The 21,704-nt window shown below is 45.9% G+C and overlaps 1 protein-coding gene across 1 annotated transcript; it reads left to right on the top strand.

The window, feature by feature from the left end:
* The first annotated feature begins 6,501 nt into the window (after positions 1-6,501).
* On the top strand, positions 6,502-21,370 carry LOC139311781 (major histocompatibility complex class I-related gene protein-like). The gene is made up of 6 exons (XM_070936293.1): positions 6,502-6,679; positions 10,227-10,502; positions 17,387-17,662; positions 18,527-18,811; positions 19,178-19,258; positions 21,285-21,370. The coding sequence occupies exons 1-6, from the start codon at positions 6,502-6,504 to the stop codon at positions 21,368-21,370; spliced, it is 1,182 nt and encodes a 393-aa protein (XP_070792394.1).
* The last annotated feature ends 334 nt before the right edge of the window (positions 21,371-21,704 follow it).

The following is a 21,704-nucleotide window of genomic DNA, read 5'->3' as shown; positions in this document are numbered from 1 at the left end:
GTCATAGGTCACATTTTTCAGTGCCGTTGTAAATTCAAATGGTCACTGAACCAATGGTTGTAAGTCGAGGATCATCTAAATAGGCATATATTTGCTGTCCCAAATACTGATCCTCATTGTATCTCTCTAGACGTGTTTCTGACTTGTCCTCATTTGAAGTGTGGATGATAGGCTAAGGAAAGACTGAAAAAATTATTTGTTTATTTATTCAACTTGTATGCCGCTTTTCTCCGAAGACTCAAGGCGGCATACAAAGTCAAAACTCTTTTGACTTTGTTACCCTCAGTCTTTCAAATATCACCAACTGGTAGGAAATAATGCAAATTCACAGAGTGCAACTTTGTATCCTTAATTTTAACAATTGACCAAACTCTGTACCAAGAACACGGAGCTTTAGCATGGATGGAAGCTGATCAGTAAAACAGGAGGGACCCTCCCACTTCAAGATCACGTGAAGTGTTAATACCACTTTATAAACTGCATCCATTTTTGGCCACCACGATGTAAAAAAACTGTTGAGACTCTAAAAAGAGTGCAGAGAAGAGCAACAAAAATGATTAGGAGGCTAAAACATATAAGGAACACATGCTTGAATTGGGTACGTCTAGTTTAATGAAAAGAAGGACTAGGGGAGACATGATAGCCAGTCTTCCAATATCTCAGGGGTTGCCACAAAAAAGAGGGAGTCAACTTATTCTCCAGAGCACCTGAAGGCAGAACAAGAAGCAATGGATGGAAACTAATCAAGGAGAGAAGCAACCAAGAACTAGGGATAAGAGCAGAGTGCCCTGAATCCCAGGAATGGTGATCCACGAGGTGATGGACCCATTTTTTCCTCTGACTCACCTAAAGTTTGAGAACTTCTTTGAATTTCCAATATTTCTGCATAAATATGACCACAGATGTGATGCATTTTCTACCAAGTCCTAAAACTAAATAAAGAGTGCCCAATTAAACTAATGAATCCAAAATATTATACTTGTTCATTTGTTTATTGAGAACCACAGTAATGAAAGCAATTGCAGGTCAGCTTTGAAGAGATTATGGATGGTGCAAAAGGGACCCTGGTGGTGTATTTCTGGGACCAGTACAAAGGCGACCTGCAGATCAATAAGTGTGAGAATAGGTGAATAGGTCCATTTCTCAACATGGACTCCGTGTCCTTTTTTTCCTTCAGAGAGTGATCCCAATTCCAGCTTGGATAGTGCTGAAAAATGCCCATTGAAAGAAATAGGAGGAGTCCCACCCCTCAACAACACTGCTGGTGAAGAACGCAATGGAGACATCCCAACTTCTCAGGTGAGTTATACCTCCAAACACCTTTGCCTCTTTTCATTCACCATCTCACTATGCTGGTTCAAGAGAAATGGGTATTGGTTAGTTTATTAAGGTCCCTTCCAGCTCTGATTTTTCTCATCTTGTTGTTCTAGGGCATCAGAGAGGAAAAAAACAGCCTCCTGAGAACCATCAAATAAGCATCTAACTCTCAAAATGGAACTCGATCAAATTTGATGTTTGAAGAAGCACTCAAAAGGAAGATTGAGCGCTAAAATGGACTCAAGCAGGCACAAAAGTGGCAGGGAAAAAAAACATTTCAGAAGAAATTGCCCTAAGGGACAAACCTTTTGTTTCATGATCTGTTAGGCTGGCTGTCCTACTGTGTAAGGCAGATCCTAAAGTATCATGCATTTATTTCCAGGTGGAGCTCCAAGGACTAGATAAAAAGCTACTTATGGTAACTTTAAAGATAGGATGGTGAAATTTGATTTGGGAGCTGATACTGATGAACTACAAAGCCTAAGACAAACAGAGAGAATGATGGTTATTTCTCTCCGAAGGCTTTCAACTTATAGACCAGTTCTCCAGAAAAGGAGGATGGGAGATTATCCACATGTGCTCCAGAATGCAGTTCCATACAAAGAAATCACAGTTGGAGCTGTTTTCCATGGGTTTGAATGCCAGGAGGCAAAGGGATTAATCATCAAGCTCATGTGCCCCCTCTATAGGCAAAATCGGGAAGGTGTTTGTTTGTCTGAGCTAATCTGGTCAGTTTTGGCTTGCCTGATTGTGTTGCTTATTTGGAGTCTCTGCTTATGAATAGATTGGCCCAGTCTTTTTGAATGGGTACAAAATCTCCATTCCTAAAGACTTCAGGCTTCTGCTTGAGGCCTTTTTCCTGTAGCAGGAAGACTGGGGCTGCTTTCTGCCCTATAAGAACATGTCCTCTTCTCCTTTAGGGGAAATATAATATTCTGCCTCTTTTAATATCCCCCAAAATATTTCATTCTGGGGGCGGGGGCATCCCACACTCACAATTGTGGTAGAGCCTTTTAAAGGACACTGAGTTTGCTAACCTCACTCCTAATCACTTTCAGAAATTGCTTATCTAACCATCTTAAAGGTACTAGAGATTTTCCGAATGACAAGCTTGAAAAATCGCCTTCCAATCTATCTTCATTTCTGAAGAAAAGAAAAAAATAATTAGAAGGATTAATAAGTTAGGAATTCAAAGAATTTAAAATAAATACCCTGTTTCCCTGAAAATAAGACCTATCTCGAAAATAAGACCTAGCGTTTTTTTTACACCTGCGCCTAATATCAGCCTTATTCCCAAAATAAGCCCTACTTAAGAGCCTGCACAGCTGGCAGCCCACCTATTCCATATGGTTGCTCAGTGCCATGGCCATGAGGCGGGATGGTGGAGCTGCCCTACATACCTCGCACCAGTTTACCTCAGGGCCACAGCAGCCAGGCCACCCACGCCCCAACACCTGCCTCGTGGCAGCAGTGTGTTACTCAGCCGCCTCCTCAGTTGCAGCCATGAGCAAGCAGAAGAAGTGGGCTGGGGACCACGCAGGATCCTGCTGGACAGGGTTGCCAGAGCTACGATTATGGAGTGAGGCAGGTGTCGGGGCGTGGGTGGCCTGGCTGCTGGGGCCCTGAGGTAAGCCAATGCAGGGCGCGTGGGGCAGCTCCACCCTTCCCTGCTTCATGGCAGCAGCACTGGCATACTGTGTAGCCTTCTGCTCCTCCGCAAGCAAATAGAAGTGGGCCTCCTGTACATGGGGGAAAAAAAATAAGACAGCCCCCCAAAATAAGCACCAGGGCCAGTGGTGAAATCCAATTTTTTTTCCTACCGGTTCTGTGGGCATGGCTTGGTGGGCATAGTGTGGCTTGGTGGGCGTGGCAGGGGAAGGATACTGCAAAATCTCCATTCCCACCCCACTCTGGGGCCAGCCAGAGGTGATATTTGCTGGTTCTCCAAACTGCTCAAAATTTTTGCTACCGGTTCTCCAGAACCTGCTGGATTTCACCCCTGACTAGGGCTTATTTTGGGGCCCAAAAGAAAATTAGACTCAGTCTTATTTTCGGGGAAACACGGGTAGGAAAAAAGCTTAATATTAAATAATTTTATTTAAAAAATTTTAAGCGAGAAAGTTATAAATGAATTAAGGGTCCAAATTTAGAAATTTGAAACTTTTACTATAAAATTTTGGAATTAATTATATGAAATAAAATCATATAATTTACATAGGAACCAGAATTACTTTGTCTACTGTAAGTCATAACAAAGACAAAACATCTTATGATTTAAATTGGGACACTAGAGGTGTGAGGGCTTAAGGCCCTGGCCTGTTAATTATTAGCAAAATGTTAAAGGGCTTTTGCAAGTGAGGCATGAATTAGCTTCAGCCACAGCTTCCCCATCTTAATCACTTTATTTGTGCTTTTGCTGTAAATCAGTACTGGTTTTGGCCTCTGTTAGCAAAGAGCTAAGGGGCTGACCACGAACACTTCATACGTAAATCATGTCAGTCTTGTTGACAGGATGTGACTGTGACTCCATAACTGTGGAGGCTCCCTCTCTTTTGAACATCAACCCCATGGAAATTAAACTGCCCCCTACTTGGACACTCTTTTGCAAGGCCTGAAGACCTGATATTGTCCATGGGTGGGCCTGGAGAACCTGGAGTGGGATGGAGCCCAACGAGCGGCTCATTTGACTGATTACTGTTGCCAGAGGGATGGGGGTTAATATATAATTTATATATTATTTTTATTTTTTGTAAGCACCCAAAGTCACTGAATAGGTGGCCATATAAATTTTCTAAACAAACACACATAAATGTGGTTTCTTGCCTGTGGATTTGTGTTTCATAAAACAGCTGTTCTCAAGGAATCTCCTTCCACACTCAACAAATCTATATGGTTTTTTCCCCCTGGGTGAATTCTTTGAGGGTCAGTATAAGTCTACTGTTCACTTTAAAACTCTTCTCACACTGCATACTTATATGGCGTCTCTACTGTGTGAATCCGTTCATGGAGTGCAAAAGTATTTGTTTCTATTAAAACTCTTTTTCAAATCATTGTCTTTCCCTGAAATCCAATGGACAACTGTTCTGCCCCAGCTACGGATCCCAAAGAATGCAGCACACACAGTCTGTACAAACCTTAGTTTACTAAATTAAATCAGTCTTTTTCAAATAAAGGCTGTTAATTAACTTTCTTAACAGCCTACAAGAATCCAAAGAATAAATAATCGTAATCTTACTATGGTTGGCAGAAAGCCCAGAAGCAATTTGCAGGAAACCGATAAGAGAACTAAGATCAAGGACTCGAAGGAGAGTGAACGAACTTGTTCCTTGCAAATTGCCTCAGTCATCATCCTTCCTTATATAGGCTAAGGGAGTGCCCAATTAGCCCCAAGCCTTACTCTTGAGGAGACCTCCTCCTGAGGAGCCACTCCTACCTTTTGGCAGCTCTGCGCACCCATGCATCAAGAAGAGGCTCCTCCTCTTCTTCCTCTTCACTTATGGGAGCTTCTGGAGGTTCTGAAGGCCCTGGCTGAGTCCCTGCCTCTGGCACCACATCTTCTCCAGCCTCCTCACTGTCTGACTTGAGTGCCAGCTGCACAGGCTGCTGGCGCAGCACCACACCAGCCTCCTCGCTGTCGGAATCAACTACTAGCTGCACAGGCCGCTGACGGGCCACAACAGACAACCAGTGTTGCTCTCCCATTGGAGGCATTCTCCAAGTAAACTGGGATGCGCCCATAATTATTCTCCTGCAGCATCTTGGACCAGCTGTAGCTTCTGCCTTGTCTTCAAGGGTAGCCCCGAAAGAGACACTTTTCAGCAATCCAAACACCATTAAATGGTTTAATCCAGTCTTATCTTCACTTTCCACATATTAAAGTGCTCTTCCACACAGCCCTGATAAAAGGGCTCCTTTCCAGTGTGGAAGCCCCTACAAAGTTGAAGTTACTTAAAAGGAAGCCCCTTGAAACAAAACGGGGGTTTTATCTGCATTGGTGGGTGGGGAAGCAAGATGGAAATGGCTTCCTTGGGGTCAATCCCAAGGAAGCTTTCTGTCCACAGAGTGGCAGCTTTCCTCCAGAGGAAAACTGGCACCCAGGGAGAAGGGCAGCTCTAGTCTAAGGAGAGGGCAGTGGTGAAATTTAATTTTTTTACTACTGGCTCTGTGGGCGTGGCTTGGTGGGCATGGCAAAGGAAGGATACTCCAAAATCTTCATTCCCACCCCACTCCTGCGGAAGCATACTGCAAAAATCTCCATTCCCACTCCACTCCAGGGGAAGGATCCTGCAAAATCTCCATTCCCACTCTACTCCAGGGGAAGGATCCTGCAAAATCTCCATTCCCACCCCACTCCAGGGGAAGGATCCTGCAAAATCTCCATTCCATCCCCACTCCAGGGGAAGGATCCTGCAAAATCCCCATTCCCACCCCACTCCTGCGGAAGCATACTGCAAAATCTCCATTCCCACCCCACTCCAGGGGAAGGATCCTGCAAAATCTCCATTCCCACCCCACTCCAGGGGAAGGATCCTGCAAAATCTCCATTCCCACCCCACTCCAGGGGAAAGATACTGCAAAACCTCCATTCCCACCAAACTCCAGGGAAAGGATACTGCAGAATCTCCATTCCCACCCCACTCCAGGGGAAAGATACTGCAAAATCTCCATTCCCTCCCCACTCCTGGGGCCAGGCGGAGGTGGTATTCTCCAAACTACTCAACCTGTCAGAACGAATTTCATCCTTGGGAGAGGGGGCAGAGTGCTTTTTTCCCAGCTCGGAGCTGAAACAGGTGGCTATTTCCTGCCACAATCGTTAAGGATGAAAACCGCTCATAAATCCCTTTTGTTCAGCGCCGTTGTAACTTGGAACGGTCACTAAACGGACTGTTGGAAATCGAGGACTACCCTGTCCCTGAAAGAAACACTTTCACGAACCAGGAAGCCGCCAAAAGAGCCGAAACCCGAGAAGAAGCTCTTAGGGGTGGGAGAACCGGCCGTCTCCTTCCCCGCGGCGTCCTGGTACTTTCCACTCGGGCGCGGTTCGCCGAATCGCGGGAGGCGGAGCGATGTTATCACGCCGCACTGTGGCTTTTGCATCAGCCGCAGCGCTATTCCGGTTCTGCAGAACCGAGAGGCTCGTCCTAAAGCCGGTTGTTCGCGAGAGCCACTCGGGGGCTCGATCTTATGGCTCGCCGGTATCTTTTCCTCGGGATCCTCTGGAGCTTCGCCGAAGGAAGGATCCCCCGTGGGTTCGGGGAGCGGAGGGCGGCCGAGCTCCGAGGGGCTCCAGACGGCGGGACAACGAAGCGCCTCTTCCTCCTCCCGGCGCTTCTTTTGCTCCTGTTGCGCAGCGGCTGCTCCGGTGAGTAGCGGGGAGAAGCTCGCGCGTGGCGACCGTGGGCGGCGGAGAAAAGAGGCGGGGGGAGTGGGGGGCTTCGCCGCGTGGGCTCGGCTAGGGGCGATCTCCTCTCCTCTCCTCTCGCCCCGCCTGGATTGCTGCTGCTGCTGCTGCGAGGATTAAAGCCACGGGTGAGAGGAAGGGACGAATCCACGAGCCACGGATCGGGAAAGCCGCGATCGCCGTGGAGCAGGTGGGCAGGTGCGACGGGAGCCCGCAAAAGGGAGCCGGGCTGCAACGTCTATGAGTCTCAGCCCAAGCGTTCCACCGCGCTGGCTTCCCCGCTTGCAAAACATCTCTTTTACCCTTTTTACCCTCTTTTACTTTTACTCTTTTACTCTGTCTTAGGAAACAGTCTCCCCTTCCCCGTGAAGTTAGCTTAAATCCAGTTTTTTTTCCTCCAAAGGTCCTTCAAGATCCGATAGGGCAGTGGGTCTCAACCTTCCTAATGCCGCGACCCTTTAATACAGTTCCTCATGTTGTGGTGACCCTCAACCATTAAAATTATTCCTAAAACCATTGAAAATATGTGTTTTCCTTTTTTTTTTAATTGAAAAAGTTTTTCAAATACAGATTTCCCCCCCTTTTTTCTCCCCCCTCCTCCCTAACCCCCCCTCGCCACCCCTCCCCCTGTGACTTCTTCAAAGTAAAATCCAAATTCATAACAGATTATATAATACTTTACCATCCCCTTACTCCATCCCCCAAATACTGACCCTTTCTTTCTAATAATATTATTATATCCCCCTTTTACTATACATTTCAAAATAACATTCTACTGTAACATTGTATAATAACTTCTGATTTGACATAGTCATATTATTATAACTCCCAATTTAGCAATAATCTGCCCTTTTTCTCCTCCCCCATACATATATCTCTTAAATCAAACCTTTTATGTATATTAATATAACATCTCAAAACAACCTTCCACTTTAAAACTATATAATAAATCCTAATTTAATATTTAATCTTTTGTGTATATTAATATAACATTTCAAAGCAGCCTTCCACTATAAAACTATATAATAAATCCTAATTTGACATTTATTCAATATGTGTTTTCCGATGGTCTTAGGTGACCCCTGTGAAAGAGTCATTCGACCCCCCAAAGGGGTCCCGACCCACAGGTTGAGAACCACTGTGATAGGGTCATCAGGGGAGGGAGGTCTCAGGGACCGAGGAGATCTTGCAACCGTCATTAGAGCTGTTAACATCTTATCTTTTGTATGCCTGGATTCTATTTTACATTTTATAAATGGATGTCCTTTGATATTTTGAGACTTTGGAAAAAGTGCAAAGGAAAGCAACTAAGAAGCCTGGAGACTAAAACATATGAAGAATGTTTTAGGATTTGTTGCAGGAGTTGGGTTTGGCCAGTGTAGAGAAAAGAAGGACTAGGGGGGGACAGGATGGCAGCATTCCAGTATTTGAGGGGCTGCCACAAAGAGGAGGGGGTCGAATTATTTTCCAAAGCGCTAGAAGGCAAGACAACAAACGATGGATGGAAACTAATCAAGGAGAGAAGCAACCTGGAATTAAGGAGAAACTTCCTAACAGTGAGGAGGACAATTAACCAGTGGAACAGAAGTTGCCTTCAAAAGTTGTGGGTGCCCCAACACTGAAGGTTTTCAAGAAGAGATTTTACAGCCATTTGTCTGAAATGGTATAGGACAGTCATGGCTAACCTTTTTGCTGTCGCGTGCCAAAAGCAGGGCGAGCGCGGGGGTTTATGCGTGTGCGTGCCCACATCCATAATTCAATGCCTTGGTAGTACAGGGGTTTAAGGCACCCTGTTATTAAGCTGGTTATTAAGACCAGCTGCCTGCAATTACTGCAGGGTTCGAATCTCGCCAAGGCTCAAGGTTGACTCAGCCTTCCATCCTTTCTAAGGTAGGTGAAATGAGGACCCAGTTTGTGGGGGCAATAAGCTGACTTTGTATAAATATACAAAAGGATGAAGGCTATTGCTGAGCACATTGTAAGCCGCCCTGAGTCTTCGGAGAAGGGCGGCATATAAATCAAATTAAAAAAAAAAAAATGCGTCCTGCCCCCCCCCGCACATACACGCGTGACCCCCCCCCGCTCCCCCCACTTTTGGCACGCGATGGCATGATGGGCCCAGTAGGCCCGTTTTTTCACCCTCCCCAGGCTCCAGAGGCTTTCTTGGAGCCTGGGGAGGGCAAAAAACGGCTTCCCCGGCCCCCCAGAGGCCCTCCGGAGGTCAGAAACAGCCCATTTCCCCACGTCCAGTGGGCCCGGAAGGCCCGTTTTTCACCCTCCCCAGCCTCCAGAGGCTTTCTAGGAGCCTGGGGAGGGCAAAAACTGCCTCCCCCAGCCCCGGAGGCCGGAAATAGCCCATTTCTTGACTTCCGGTGGGCCTGGAAAGGCCAAAAATCAAGGGCCGGTGCACGCATGCATGCTGGAGCTGAGCTAGGGCAACGCTCACATGCCCACAGGTACTGCTCCACGTGCCACCTGTGGCACACATGCAATAGGTTCGTCAGCACGGGTTTAGGATCTCCTGCTTGTTCAGGGGGATGGACTAGAAGACCTCCAAGGTCCCTTCCAGCTCTATTCTGTTTCTGATATGTTCATTGGTGTTTAGAGGCAGCCTAGAGTTAGTTAACTTTTGGTGAGATGGGTGGCCATTTAAATTTGATAGATAGAATAGATAAGGGCCTGTAAATATTTTCACATGGATCAAATGTGGGGCCTCGCCCTCTAGCACTTCCTGATGAATGACAGTCAGGTGCTTGGTTGTCAGGTGTGTCGGTGGTGTGTTGGAGGAACAACCAATGGAAGAACAGAAGAAAAAAGCACCTGTTATTGGGCGGATCTCAGGTGGCTTTGGAAAGTCCCAAAAGGCAAGAGAAAGATCTGGGAATCTAGCCAGAACAATAGAATGTGGACTTTGGACAACCATAGATGTATGTTTAGATACGCCCTGAACTGCAAAAATATTTTCTCTTTTGTTTGTTCTCTTCTAATATTTATTTTCCATGTTGGATAATGTTCCACCCCCAGGGCCTTTTAGTCCATCTTTCCGGTAGCAGAGAGAAGGATGTAGCATACAAGAATACAGAATGGAATGGAATGGAATGGAATGGAATGGAATGGAATGGAATGGAATGGAATGGAATAGAATAGAATAGAATAGAATAGAATAGAATAGAATAGAATAGAATAGAATAGAATAGAATAGAATAGAATAGAATTCTTTATTGGCCAAGTGTGATTGGACGCACAAGGATTTTGTCTTTGGTGCATATGCTCTCAGTGTACATAAAAAGACAAGATACACTCGTCAAGAATCACAAGGCACAACACACAGTGACGCATTCAGAAGGCAACACATACAGGAAGTCGAGGACTTCCTGTAACCTTTTTCTGTCTCCAGAAAATTTGAGATCATAAAAGACTGAATTGATGGCCGTCAACAAATGACCCCATTAAACGGTGCGGAAGTGCCCCTTCCTGCCATACCTGAAACTCTGCCCTTGTTTTCCAGATGGACACACCCATTCTCTGCTTTATCTGTACACGGCCCTATCAGAACCCATTGGAGACCTGCCCCAGTTCACTGCTCTGGGCTATGGGGACAGCTTCCTTGTTGGTTCCTACAACAGCATCACCGAGCGGGCCATGTCCCGAGCCCCCTGGATGAAGAAGATCGAGGAAGAGGACTCCGACTTCTGGAACTGGATGACCCAGAGAGCCTCCCATTCTGGACAGCGGTTCAGGAACGACCTGGAGAATATCCTGCAGCAGAGTAACCGGAGCCGAGGTAAGACCAGGAAATCTTACATCCTTGGGGCCAGTCTGATTTACACACAGGGAAAAACATGGTTTCATCCTTCATATGCTTTTTTTTTTAAAAAACATCATATTAGTTGATGTCACTGGTTCTTTTATTTATATTCAGGTTAGTGGACTCCAAAACCCCAGAGAGCCAACATAACCCCATCTGGCCTATAGACAACACACACCTACAAGTATTCAAAGGCTAATATTGTTCACCATACTATTCTTTCCCATAGCTACTATAATTCTGTTCCTCCACTACTTCTGTTTCTGAGCCCACCTTCTGAAGAACAGTAACTCTTCTACTTAACTTAGGCCGATTCAGGCTGTTTTAGTTTCCCAAACAAACACCTCCCCTCTCTCACCCACTCCAACACCACCACACCCAGCCACCTCTCTGCTCAGTTTTTATAGCCACCAGTTGCTGGATTGGCTAGGGGTCTTATTTGTTATTTATTAATTTAGCGTATGGCATCTGCAGGGGTCATGCAGCCATTGATATACAACACTAATAAAATTCATTATACACACAAACACAAATATACGTTTAAGTAGAGCAACAACAATCTGTCTGTCTGTCTATCGATCTATCAATCATCTATCGATCATCTATCTTATCTATATCTGTCTATCTGTCTATCTAACATCTGTCATCTATCATTATATTTATCTCCTCTCTCTTTCTCTCCCTCCCTTCTCCTCTCTCCTTTCACTCTCTCCTCTCTCTCTCTCCTCCCTCCCTCTCTCTCTCCCCCCTCTCCTCCCTCTCTCTCCTCCCTCTCTCTCTCTTCCCCCTCTCCCCTCTCTCCCACTTCTCTCTCCTCCCTCCCTCTCTCTCCCTTTCTCTCTCCTCCCTCTCTCCTCCCTCTCTCCCCCTCTCCCTCTCTCTCTCTTCCCTCTCTCTTCTCCCTCTCTCTCCCTCTCTCTTCTCCCTCTCCCTCTCCTCCCTCCCTCCCTCTCTGTTTTCCCTCTCCCTCCTCTTTCTCCTCTCTCTCTCCTCACCCCCCCTCTCCCTCTCTTTCTCTCCTCTCTCTTTTTCTCTCTCTCTTTAAAAATATGTGGACAGTTCAGTATGCAAGTTAAATATTAACTTAAAACCACAATAAAGTCACCATCATAGAGGGAGGTCCTAAAGGGACAGGACACCAGCAGCCCAGAGAGTGATCATTTTGTAGGCAGCCTATCCTGTCGTGTTTGGCTTTCATCATTGATGTTTTTCTTTAATCTGTTGTTCAGAGGGATAAACTCTCTTGTATTAGATATAAAGTGATTCACAATGGGACTCTTTGCTAATCTTTTCTAGTTAATGAATCTGTGGGGTGCTAATGAATTCTAATTTGAAGGCAGGGGATTGGGCTGCATACAGGAGAGGCTGACTCTGCAAGATGAGCTGGAGAAAGGAATAGTTGCAGGAATCTTCAGACCGGAAACAAAACAGCCTCAAGAACTAGAGCAACAGGAAGGGGAGAAAGGCACAGAAAATCTTAACATTCCCTGATATTTTGTTTCATTACCAGATGGGCAACAAATAAATGTGATAAATAAACATTTTTTCTTCCCATCTAGATCTTAATATTTGGGGAGGTCTGTCATGAAAATCTGCTGAGAAGGGTGTTATGTTTTTGTTGATCCCTGGCGACTGCCTGGACAAGCCACTGCAGTTTTTATGGCCAGATTTAGGATTTGCCATTGCCTCCTTTCCAGGGCTGAGAGAGAGTGACCGGCTCAAGGTTATCTAGCTGGCCTTGTACCTCAGGCGGACTAGAACTCAGGGCCTCCCTGCTTATCGCCTGGTACCAAAGTGGCTCTTGTTTGTTAAATTAAATAGAATTCTTTATTGGCCAAGTATGAGTGGACACACAAGGAATTTGCCTTCGGTGCATAAACTCTCAGTGTACATAAAGATATAAGTGATAAATCACGATCATAGTCTTCATAAATACATTCATCGTGAATCATGAAATACATAAAATAAGAAGAATAAAATAAGAAAGCAGTTCAAGGCAACAAAGCCAAATCTTCCATTAGATTGCAGGGAGTCCTCGATTTATAACCACAATTAAGGTCAAAATTTCTGCTGCTCAGCAAAGCGATTGTGAAGTGAGTTGCGCCCGATTTTATGACCTTTTCACCATGGTTGTTAAGCAAATCACTGCAGCTGTTGTTAAGTCAATCACACAGTTGTTAAAGAAATTCAACGTCCCCTGTTGACTTCGCTTGTCAGAAGCCAGCTGGGAAGGCAGCAAAGGGTGATGACGGGACCCTGGGATGCTACTTTACTATCGTAAATACACAACGGTTGCCAAGGGCCTGAATTTTGATCACAAGATCGTGTGGATGCTGCAGTGATTGTAAACGCAAGGAACGGTTGTAAGTTGAGGATTCGAGAGAAAATGGCAAGGGGGGAGAGCCGCTGCAGAGTGTGAGGCTCCCTGCCGTGAAGTGGGTTGAGAGTGTGGGAGTGTTGTGAGACGTTCTAGTTTAATGAAAAGAAGGACTACGGGTGACATGATAACAGTTTTCCCATATCTAAGGGGTTGCCCCAAAGAAAAGGGGGTCAACCTATTCTCCAAAGCACCTGAAGGCAGGACAAAAAACAATGGATGGAAACTAATCAAGGAGAGAAGCAATTTGGAATTAAGGAGAAATTTCCTGACAGTGAGGACAGTTAACCAGTGGAACAGAAGTGGCCTTCAGAAGTTGTGGGTGCTTCATCATTGGAGGTTTTTAAGAAAGAGATTGGAGGTTTTTAAGAAGAGATTGGACAACCAGTGGACTGAAATGATATAGATCATTTCTACTTGAAATGCTTGAACAGGAGGTTCGACTAGAAGACTTCCAAAGTCCCTTTCAACTCTCTTATTCTGTGGGGGAACCCCTATCTTTCCACTAGAGTGGTATGGTGGCCTAGAGGTGGAGCTCTCGTCTTCTAATCAGGAGGCTGTGAGTTCGATCCTAGGTAGAGGCAGATATTTCTCTCACTGGGCACACTGCGAATATGTCTGTTGAATATAACTCCGCATTGGCAACAGGAAGGGCATCCGGCCAGTAAACATTCAGCTTCATTCAGTTGCTCAGACTCCACCCTGCAAGGGATTATGGGGTCGTTAAAAGAGGATGAATCCCTATCACCCCACTGCACACCCATTTGCTTGTCCAGGTCTGCTTGCCCGGTGGCAAGGCTGATGGTTGAAGGCATGGAGCTGGTGTCAAATGCCATTGAGGCAAGTTTGAAAGCACAGCAGGATCTGATCTGCAGCTGGGAATCAGAGCTGGGGCTGGAAATGTGGACACAAGGCCCAGAGCAGGGGCGAAGGCGAAGGCATAATGAGGTCAGACCTCCAGCTGTAGCTTGGAGGTGCCGAGCCAAGCCCCAGAACTAGTGGTGTTTACATCCGTAGCAACAGCGATGCTGAAGAATTCCTAAGGATGGACCTTCAGCAGGAGGTCAGAGACAAGAGACACCAAGCCAAAGCCAAAGGTCCATGCAGCCATAACACTAGCAAAGACTGATGAGGGAGAAGCGGGGAAATGGCGGAATCTGGACTTACCCTGGTTAGGAGAACAGAGGAGCTAAGCCGAGACCGAGGACAATGGTGGCAGTGGCAATGGAAATATAGTGAAGAGGAAATGCTGGGAGAGGAGTGGATGGGACAACCGGTCCAGAACTGAATGGCTGAATCAACGAGCCCAGCAACTGGTTTCCAGAGTCTGCAGAAGCTGATAACTGGAATTGGCCTCCAATAAGCTGCTACTAGGACTGTCAGTCAGGAGTGGAAGGGCTTCCTTTGGGAGTTGGGGACGCTCAAGATCAGAGTTTCCCAATCCTTCTGGGTTGGTGGGCCGGGAGGGGCGGGGGAAGGTACAGGCGTCTTTACGCACCCCTGTGTGTGCACGCAAACTGCGAGTGCATGATGGGGACCGCGAGTGCTCATGTGATGCAAACGGGGCCACGAGCACCTGTGCAACACTAGCGGCAATGCTAGCACGAGTGGGGAGGTGCATGTGCGCACACAGATGCATATCAGCAAGCTACTTGGGGACCCCTGTCTTAGATTACTATAATACTCTCTGCATGGGGCCGCTCTTGAAGAACCTTTGGAAACTTCAGCTGCTGCAAAATGTCGCCAGCTACGTGGCGCATGTGACACGCCAGTCCGTGAGCTGCACTGGTTGTCATTGTGTTCCCAGATGCCATTCAATGTGCTGGTTGTCACATTTAAAGCCCTGTGTGACAAGGGACCAGGTTACCTAAGGGACTGTCTTTTTCCAAGAGTTTCTATCCCGCCGATCAGATCCTACAGAGCAGGCATGCTGCAGATCCCATCAGCCAAAGAATGTTGACTGGCAGGAACTAGAAAATGGGCTTTTTCTGCTGCAGCCCCTGCAATATGGAATATTCTCCCAACAGAGTTTAGAATAGTCCCAACCTTGTTGGCTTTTCACAAAGCTTTAAAAACTTGGCTCTGTACTTGGGGCTCGGAATGTGTTAAGGGTCCCGTTACTTGGTTTTACTATTAGTTCGTTAATCATCACAGCTGTCGTTTATGCTTATTATTTTGTGGATGCTTTTACTGTTTTAATGTCTTTTAAATTGTTTTATAATTTTAGAATTGTAAGCCGCTTAGAGTCCCTTGATTGACTTGGGCGGCTACAGAAATTGAATGAATGAATATGTAAATTAAATAAAGTCACTTGTTGCCGTGGTGTTGTAACTTTGAATGGTCGCTAAACAAATGGTTATAAATCAAGGAGTACCTGTATCTGATTTTCTGTCTCGGTATGGAATGAGCTAGACCAGAGGTCTCCAAAGTTGGCAACTTTAAGACCTGTGGACTTCAACTCCCAGAATTCCTCAGCCAGCGTGGTTGAAGTCCACAAATCTTACAGTTGCCAACTTTGGGAGACGGCTCATCTAGACAAGAATTGTTCTAAGTGCCATAGAACCCCTGACTTCTGGGAAGTTACATCTTCCCATCTCGTGGCATCTGGTTGACTCTCCAACATCTTTCTATCCATTCAAAACCATCAACCAAAACAGTTGGTATTTGCTCTGCCGATAAGAAAATAAACTAGGATGGTTAGGATTAAGGCTAACCACTATCTCAGGCACTTCCCCCAAATACTAGGGCTCAGCTATAAATTAGTGGCAATCTGGTGGGGTTGTATGCAGGGTGGGATTTCAGATTTTATGGGGGCCTAATCTGACTTCTTTTTAGCTGTGTGTGTCGATTTGCTTTAATGGAATGTTGTCTCTTATTTTGTTTGCTGCCTAGTGATAAATGAATTAATCCATTATAAAGGGAGAAGAAGCTGAACAATGAAATTCTGACCGGCAGCTAAATATTCTACAAAGTCGATGGAGCATGTAAGCTGTGTTTTTTGATGGATGAACTATGCTATCTTGGTTTCTGGTCAACAGCCAGACCAAGATCAAAGGTTTAGAAGCCAGAGAATTACCTGCCGGTCATCTGCCATTTTTCCCCCCCGTCTAGGTTAATGAACGGTAATGCTAATTCATTTCATAAACTTTTTCTGAGCCCTAGAATGGTAAATGGGGGATAGGACCAGTAATTAGAGATCAAAGGAGGGGGTGCAAATACGCTATGCCAGCAGTCCCCGACTTTTCCAGCTTAGTGGCCCGGCAGGTGGGAGGCGGAAGGGGACGGTTCTGTGTGAGCAAGAGGCATGCCCGCAAGTGAACGCATCTCCATGTGTGCAAGGGGCAGGTGTACACACCTGCCGCTTGCACAAATGGAGCTCTGTGTGCAAGCACAAGTGGAGTTGCGCACATGCAGGCACTCGCTCACTGCTCATGCAGGTGGAGCTGCTCATGGGCAGGCGTTCACCCACCGCTCATACGAGCCAGTTCCGAATGGGTTGCTACCCAGTAGTGGGCCACGGCTCGGGGGTTAGGTACCCCTGTGCTATGACACACTATCGTACAGTGTTATAATTTGCTTACCTAAAATATTCTGGAGAACACCTGGAGGAGGGAGGAGATTCACTTCTAAGCAGTGGTGAGGTTCACTTATCTTTGCTACCAGTTCGCATGCGCAGAGCATATTTGATGATGTCTGGGCGGGTGGGCGGAGCCTCCCACCACTGCCACTACCAATTCGCCTGAACTGGTAGCAACCCACCACTGCTTCTAAGAGAAAGTCAAAGAACTTGCCTGCTTTGAGAAGGCTTGGCTGACCCCCATCCTGCTTTTTGCTTTCTTTCTAAGCTTGAATAAAACTTTGCAAATCGTGTGTCTTCGTCCTGCTTCAGTCGGAATCGGGAAGCTTGTCCTTGGGTCTGGATGCATTTGTATCGGTTTCTATACATGCACTCACTTACCCGTTTTGAAGGAGAGAGATTTAGGCCATCGTGATCCTAGAAAACAGACCCTTTCTCCGGGTTTACAAAGTTCTCTGAAAGATGGGGAAGTTTATAAGAGTTTGTAGGGCTGTTATACCTAGAGAAGACATCCGATACTTTTGATAAATTTATCAGCATTTAAGCAGCGTGGACTTTCTACGTTCAATGTCCGTGTGAATAATATATTCATTGTTTGTTCCTTTTTTTGTACATGTGGTTTTCTATTTTTATTATTAGGGTCGGATGGTTATTAATTTGTTTCCTCCTTCCCCCCCTCCCCTTTTATTTTGTATTTTAACTTTGGAAATAAACTTTTTCTAAAAAACCTGGCATATTGCCTCATTGGTGATGGGAAGAGTGGACGAAGATCCCTTTCCTTTGCCTTCCTCTAGGTTGGTCAGGGAATCTGGAAACCGGAGCTAAAGCAGGGATGGAGAAGTTTTCTTGTTTGATGGACCTTTCATAAGTGTGCGGTGAGGGCTCACTAATCTTGCTCTCTTTTAGAGCTTCATGTCTGGCAGCGGCTATATGGCTGTGAGCTGGCGGACGATGGGAGCGAAAGAGGGTACGATCTCTATGCTTACGATGGGAAGGACTTTCTCAGCTTCAACAAGGCCACCCTCAACTGGACGGCAGCCAACACTGAGGCCGAAATGACCAAGAAGAAATGGGATGCCGATTTGGACAGAGGCTGGCGCAAGAAGATTTACCTGGAAGGGGAGTGCTTTGCCTGGCTGAAGAAATGTCTGGACTACGACACAGAAGCTCGGGGAAGGAAGGGTAAGGATGGCAACGCTGAATATGAGGAGAGGGTGTCTATTTACGGTCCAGAGTCTTAATTGGGTGGCATGAAATACTGCAACTGAAGAAAGAGCTGGTTGTCTCATTCGCAGAATAACCAGAAAAAAAGGTGGCAGGTTATTTAAGGAAAAAAGAATTGGGAAGCTCCTCCTCTTTGGTGTTGGGCCTGCTTGGCCATCGGATGGGAGACCACTAGGGAGGTTGAAAAAATGCAAAAGAAAAAAGGACAAAAACACATCCTTACTCAGTTAGATAGTCCCCGTAGGTGTTGAAAGCACCTTTTTTTAAAGGTGCTTAAAAAAAAAAAAGTGCTTCTGGCTTGAAAAGATTAGCCAATGATATCACCGTTGCCCAGGGAACATCCCAAATGGGGGCTCCTTTCATACCCTGTTAAGGAGCTGGAGCGAATGACGGGAGCTCACTCCACCATGCAGCGGGGCGGGGTCTCGAACGCAAGCTTGCTAACCTCCAACCCAGAGTCCTAACCATGTAAGCCACCGCGCTCCTATTGTTTAGATAGTGAGATGGGTGGTGCCTAAGTTTTTTATATAACTAAATGCTGTTGTCAAGAAAACTGAATGGTTGTTTCCTTGTAGGCCCCAGGAGTTGTGCTTGACTTCAGAGAAAAAAAAAGCCTCTTAATGGAAATGGCTTCTCTGGAGGTATTGCAGTCCCAGGCATCCTTCCATTCTTTGGGGGCAGTTCCCCAGGGCTTCCCTTGAGCAGACCCATAAGTGCATCACCAGGATGCAGATATTTGGGGATGGCAAATTTCGGGATCAAACATTGTGAACAAATGACATTTCTTTCTGACAATTCTCTGCATTCTCTACACTGGAGCAGAGCCCCCAGTGGTGACGATGAGCAGCAGGACTGAGGTTGACGGCATGGAAAGCCTCCTCTGCCGAGCTCATGGCTTCTACCCCAAGGAGATCGATGCCTCCTGGAGGAGGGATGGAGAGGTCTGGCTGGAAGACACCCGCCAGGGGTCCGTGGCCCCCAACTCAGATGGGACCTTCTACTACTGGCTCAGTATCCAGATTGATCCCAAGGAGAGGAGCCGTTACCGGTGTCATGTGGAGCATGATGGCCTGCAAGAGCCACTGGACATAGCCATGGAAGATGATGGTGAGAGGCTGGAGAAAGACTGGGGGGTCTGGCAGACTCCCCATGGAAGTATCTGGGTGGGGGATATTTACAGCAACACAAAACCTAAACAGGGGAATATGTATAATACAAGAGATGTTATACAGGAGGGAACAGGTCTTGAAAGACACAAGGGACTTATTAACGTGGGATTATAAATAACAAAAAGAGAAAGAATATTGTACCCATATTAATTAGAATGTAGGATGTGGATATTACAAACCTAAAGTTCTTTGACTTTTTCATACTTCCAAATGGAGTATATAACATTAGAAAAAAAGAAACAGATGCAAATATTTCAGTCACATTTCAGGAAGGAAACACTCTTTTCCTCTCTTCCCATTGCAGCTTCAACTGGTGTGTATTTCAGAAGGGGAGGAATGGTGGTTTCTGTAATTCTGTTGGTGGCATTATTCATTGGATATATTGGTAAGTATGCTATCATCTACAGAGGGGTTTGTAGGAAGGTGGAATTGCCATTCTGGTTTAGGCTTGAAGGCCCTGTTTTCCAAATTTGGAAACTTCCAGGACAGTGGCGGGTTGCTACCGGTTCGCCCGATCTGCTGCGGGTTGCTACCGGTAGCAGCTGCGGCGAAAGGTTCTGCCCACTGTCCAGACATCTCTGCGCAGAAGCGTTGCGCGTGTGCGCGAGCAAACCGGTAGTAACGGTATTCGAATCCCACTACTGTTCCAAGTGTGTGGTTTTCAACTCCCAGAATTCTCATCAGTGACCATGCTGGCTGTAGAATTCTGGGAGTTGAAGTCCACACATTGGAAATTGCCAGTGTTGGAAAACAGTATTCTAAGGTGAGAGAGAGAGAGAGAGACTTCTCAGAGGATTCGTGGCTTCCAAAATCTCCACTCAAAATTTAGAGAACTGAAGAGATATTTATTATTTTATTTTATTTTATTTTATATTTTATTTTATTATATATTTTATTTTATTTTATTATTTTATCTTATATTTTATCTTATATTTTATCTTATATTTTATTTATTTTATTTATTTTATTTTTATGTTATATTTTATTTATTTTTATTTTATTATTTTATTTTATTATTTTAATTTTAATAATTTTAATTTTATTAGTTTAGTTTAGTTTAGTTTAGTTTAGTTTAGTTTAGTTTAGTTTAGTTTAGTTTAGTTTAGTTTTGCTGCCTATCTCACCAGAAGGTGACTTGTAGACCACAAGAGGTCTAAAACAGGGGTCCCCAACTTGTGGGCTGTGGACCACTACCGAGCTGTGGACATCAGGCCGCGTGAGTGGCTGGCCAATGTGCGCAGGCGCATTGTGATCTGTCCCCGTCTACACACACACACAAACACAGCCAGCCGAGGGTTAAGAAAGTACTTGGCACGCACACAGGTCGTTATCTCAAACTTGGCAACAATATAAGCGCTGTCTGCCAAGAGCTTTACTGCAACAGATAACATAAAATTACATACGCATTGCAAATAGTCCAGCAAAACAATATCCCTTCGGCAGCTTCAGACGTTGTTCAAGTGACTAGCCAAAGTTAGTTTTTGTTCGTCATGGAGTTTTACCAGCCACCACCCTCTCTTATATAGTCTCTGGGGTGTGGTCCAGTGACTCAGTTCTAATCCCTAGCACGCCTCCTTAACTGCTGCAACCGTTTATCACGCCTTCGTTGGCGTGCATCCAGGAACGACGGCTCTCCTTCCTCGCCCTCATCAGAGACACCTGGCTCCTGGCTAATCTCCTCTCCCTCGGCCGGCACCTGAGACAGTGCCAGAGGGGAGGGGCCTGGAGAGGGAGGCCTGGCTGACTCCTCTCCCTCATGTTCGGAGCCTTCTTCCTCCAATGAGATAGGCTCAGAGGGCGGGGCCACAACACATTGTGCAAGTCGAGCTGTGCGTGCTGGCCCACCACTTTCACAGCTTGATTTCCCTCTTCTCCCCACCCCTCCCCAGCCAGGTCATCAAGCCAGAAAGGTTGGGGACCACTAGCCTAACGTTCCCCAACCGGCTTAAAGGAGGACTCGATCTCACAATCTCTCACTTTCTAGTCCCAACGCCTTAATCAATACACCAAGTTGGCTCTTCTACTTAATACACAATGTCATGTCCTTCATTCTTGGTTAGGGCTATAGCAGGGGTACTATTCAGCAGGTTCTGACAAGTTCTGGAGAATCGGTAGAGGAAATTTTAGTAGTTTGGAGAACCGGCAAATGCCACCTCTGCCTGGCCCCAGAGTGGGGTGGAAATAGGGATTTTGCAGTATCCTTCCCCTGCCACGCCCACCAAGCCCACAGAACCAGTAGTAAATTTTTAAAAAATTCCACCACTGGACTGTAGTCTGTCTTTTGGTCACTGATCATGGAATTTCTGGGATGGTCAAGAAAAATTCTGCTGTCCTTTCTTTCCGATGACACCTCAGACTTGGTGGTGAAGGGAGGAACACCATCTTGAGTGTTTTTCTTTTTGTCCTTTCAGGATATTGGGCGAAGAAAAAGGGAAAAGAAGAAGAAGAATCCACCACTTCGGATGATGATCTTGAAACAGTGATGCATTACAGGTAGTCTTTGGCTTACAACCGAAACTGGGACCAGAATTTGTACCACTAAACTGTGAGGGATCTCACGAAGAACGATGGTTTGTTGAGGGCCCTTCCAAGAAAAGGTCAGCACACAAGGTTGCAATCAAATTAAGTCTTTATTTAGAAGTAAAAGTAGAGTAAAATAAGGTCCCAGGCATGGAGGCATCCATGCCTGGATTGAGCCCATGGACAGGGCCGGATTTAGATGAAAAGAGGCCCTAGGCTATTCCACTTATGAGGCCCTTTCACCAGTGGTGGGATTCAATTTTTTTAACAACAGGTTCTGTGGGCGTGGCTTAGTTGGGGGTGTGGCTTGG

Source organism: Pituophis catenifer, unplaced genomic scaffold (assembly GCF_029215685.1).
Source record: "Pituophis catenifer annectens isolate HBS135680 unplaced genomic scaffold, rPitCat1.0.hap2 SCAF_2, whole genome shotgun sequence".
Lineage (NCBI taxonomy): Eukaryota > Metazoa > Chordata > Lepidosauria > Squamata > Colubridae > Pituophis > Pituophis catenifer.
This window is presented reverse-complemented; position numbering and strand designations above follow the sequence as displayed.

Excerpts from the sequence above, each read along its gene's own strand:
- LOC139311781 (XM_070936293.1), top strand. The coding sequence starts at position 6,502 with ATGGCTCGCCGGTATCTTTTCCTCGGGATCCTCTGGAGCTTCGCCGAA. Across the intron at positions 6,680-10,226 it reads GTTGCGCAGCGGCTGCTCCG|ATGGACACACCCATTCTCTG; the intron begins GTGAGTAGCGGG and ends CTTGTTTTCCAG. Across the intron at positions 10,503-17,386 it reads GCAGAGTAACCGGAGCCGAG|AGCTTCATGTCTGGCAGCGG; the intron begins GTAAGACCAGGA and ends GCTCTCTTTTAG.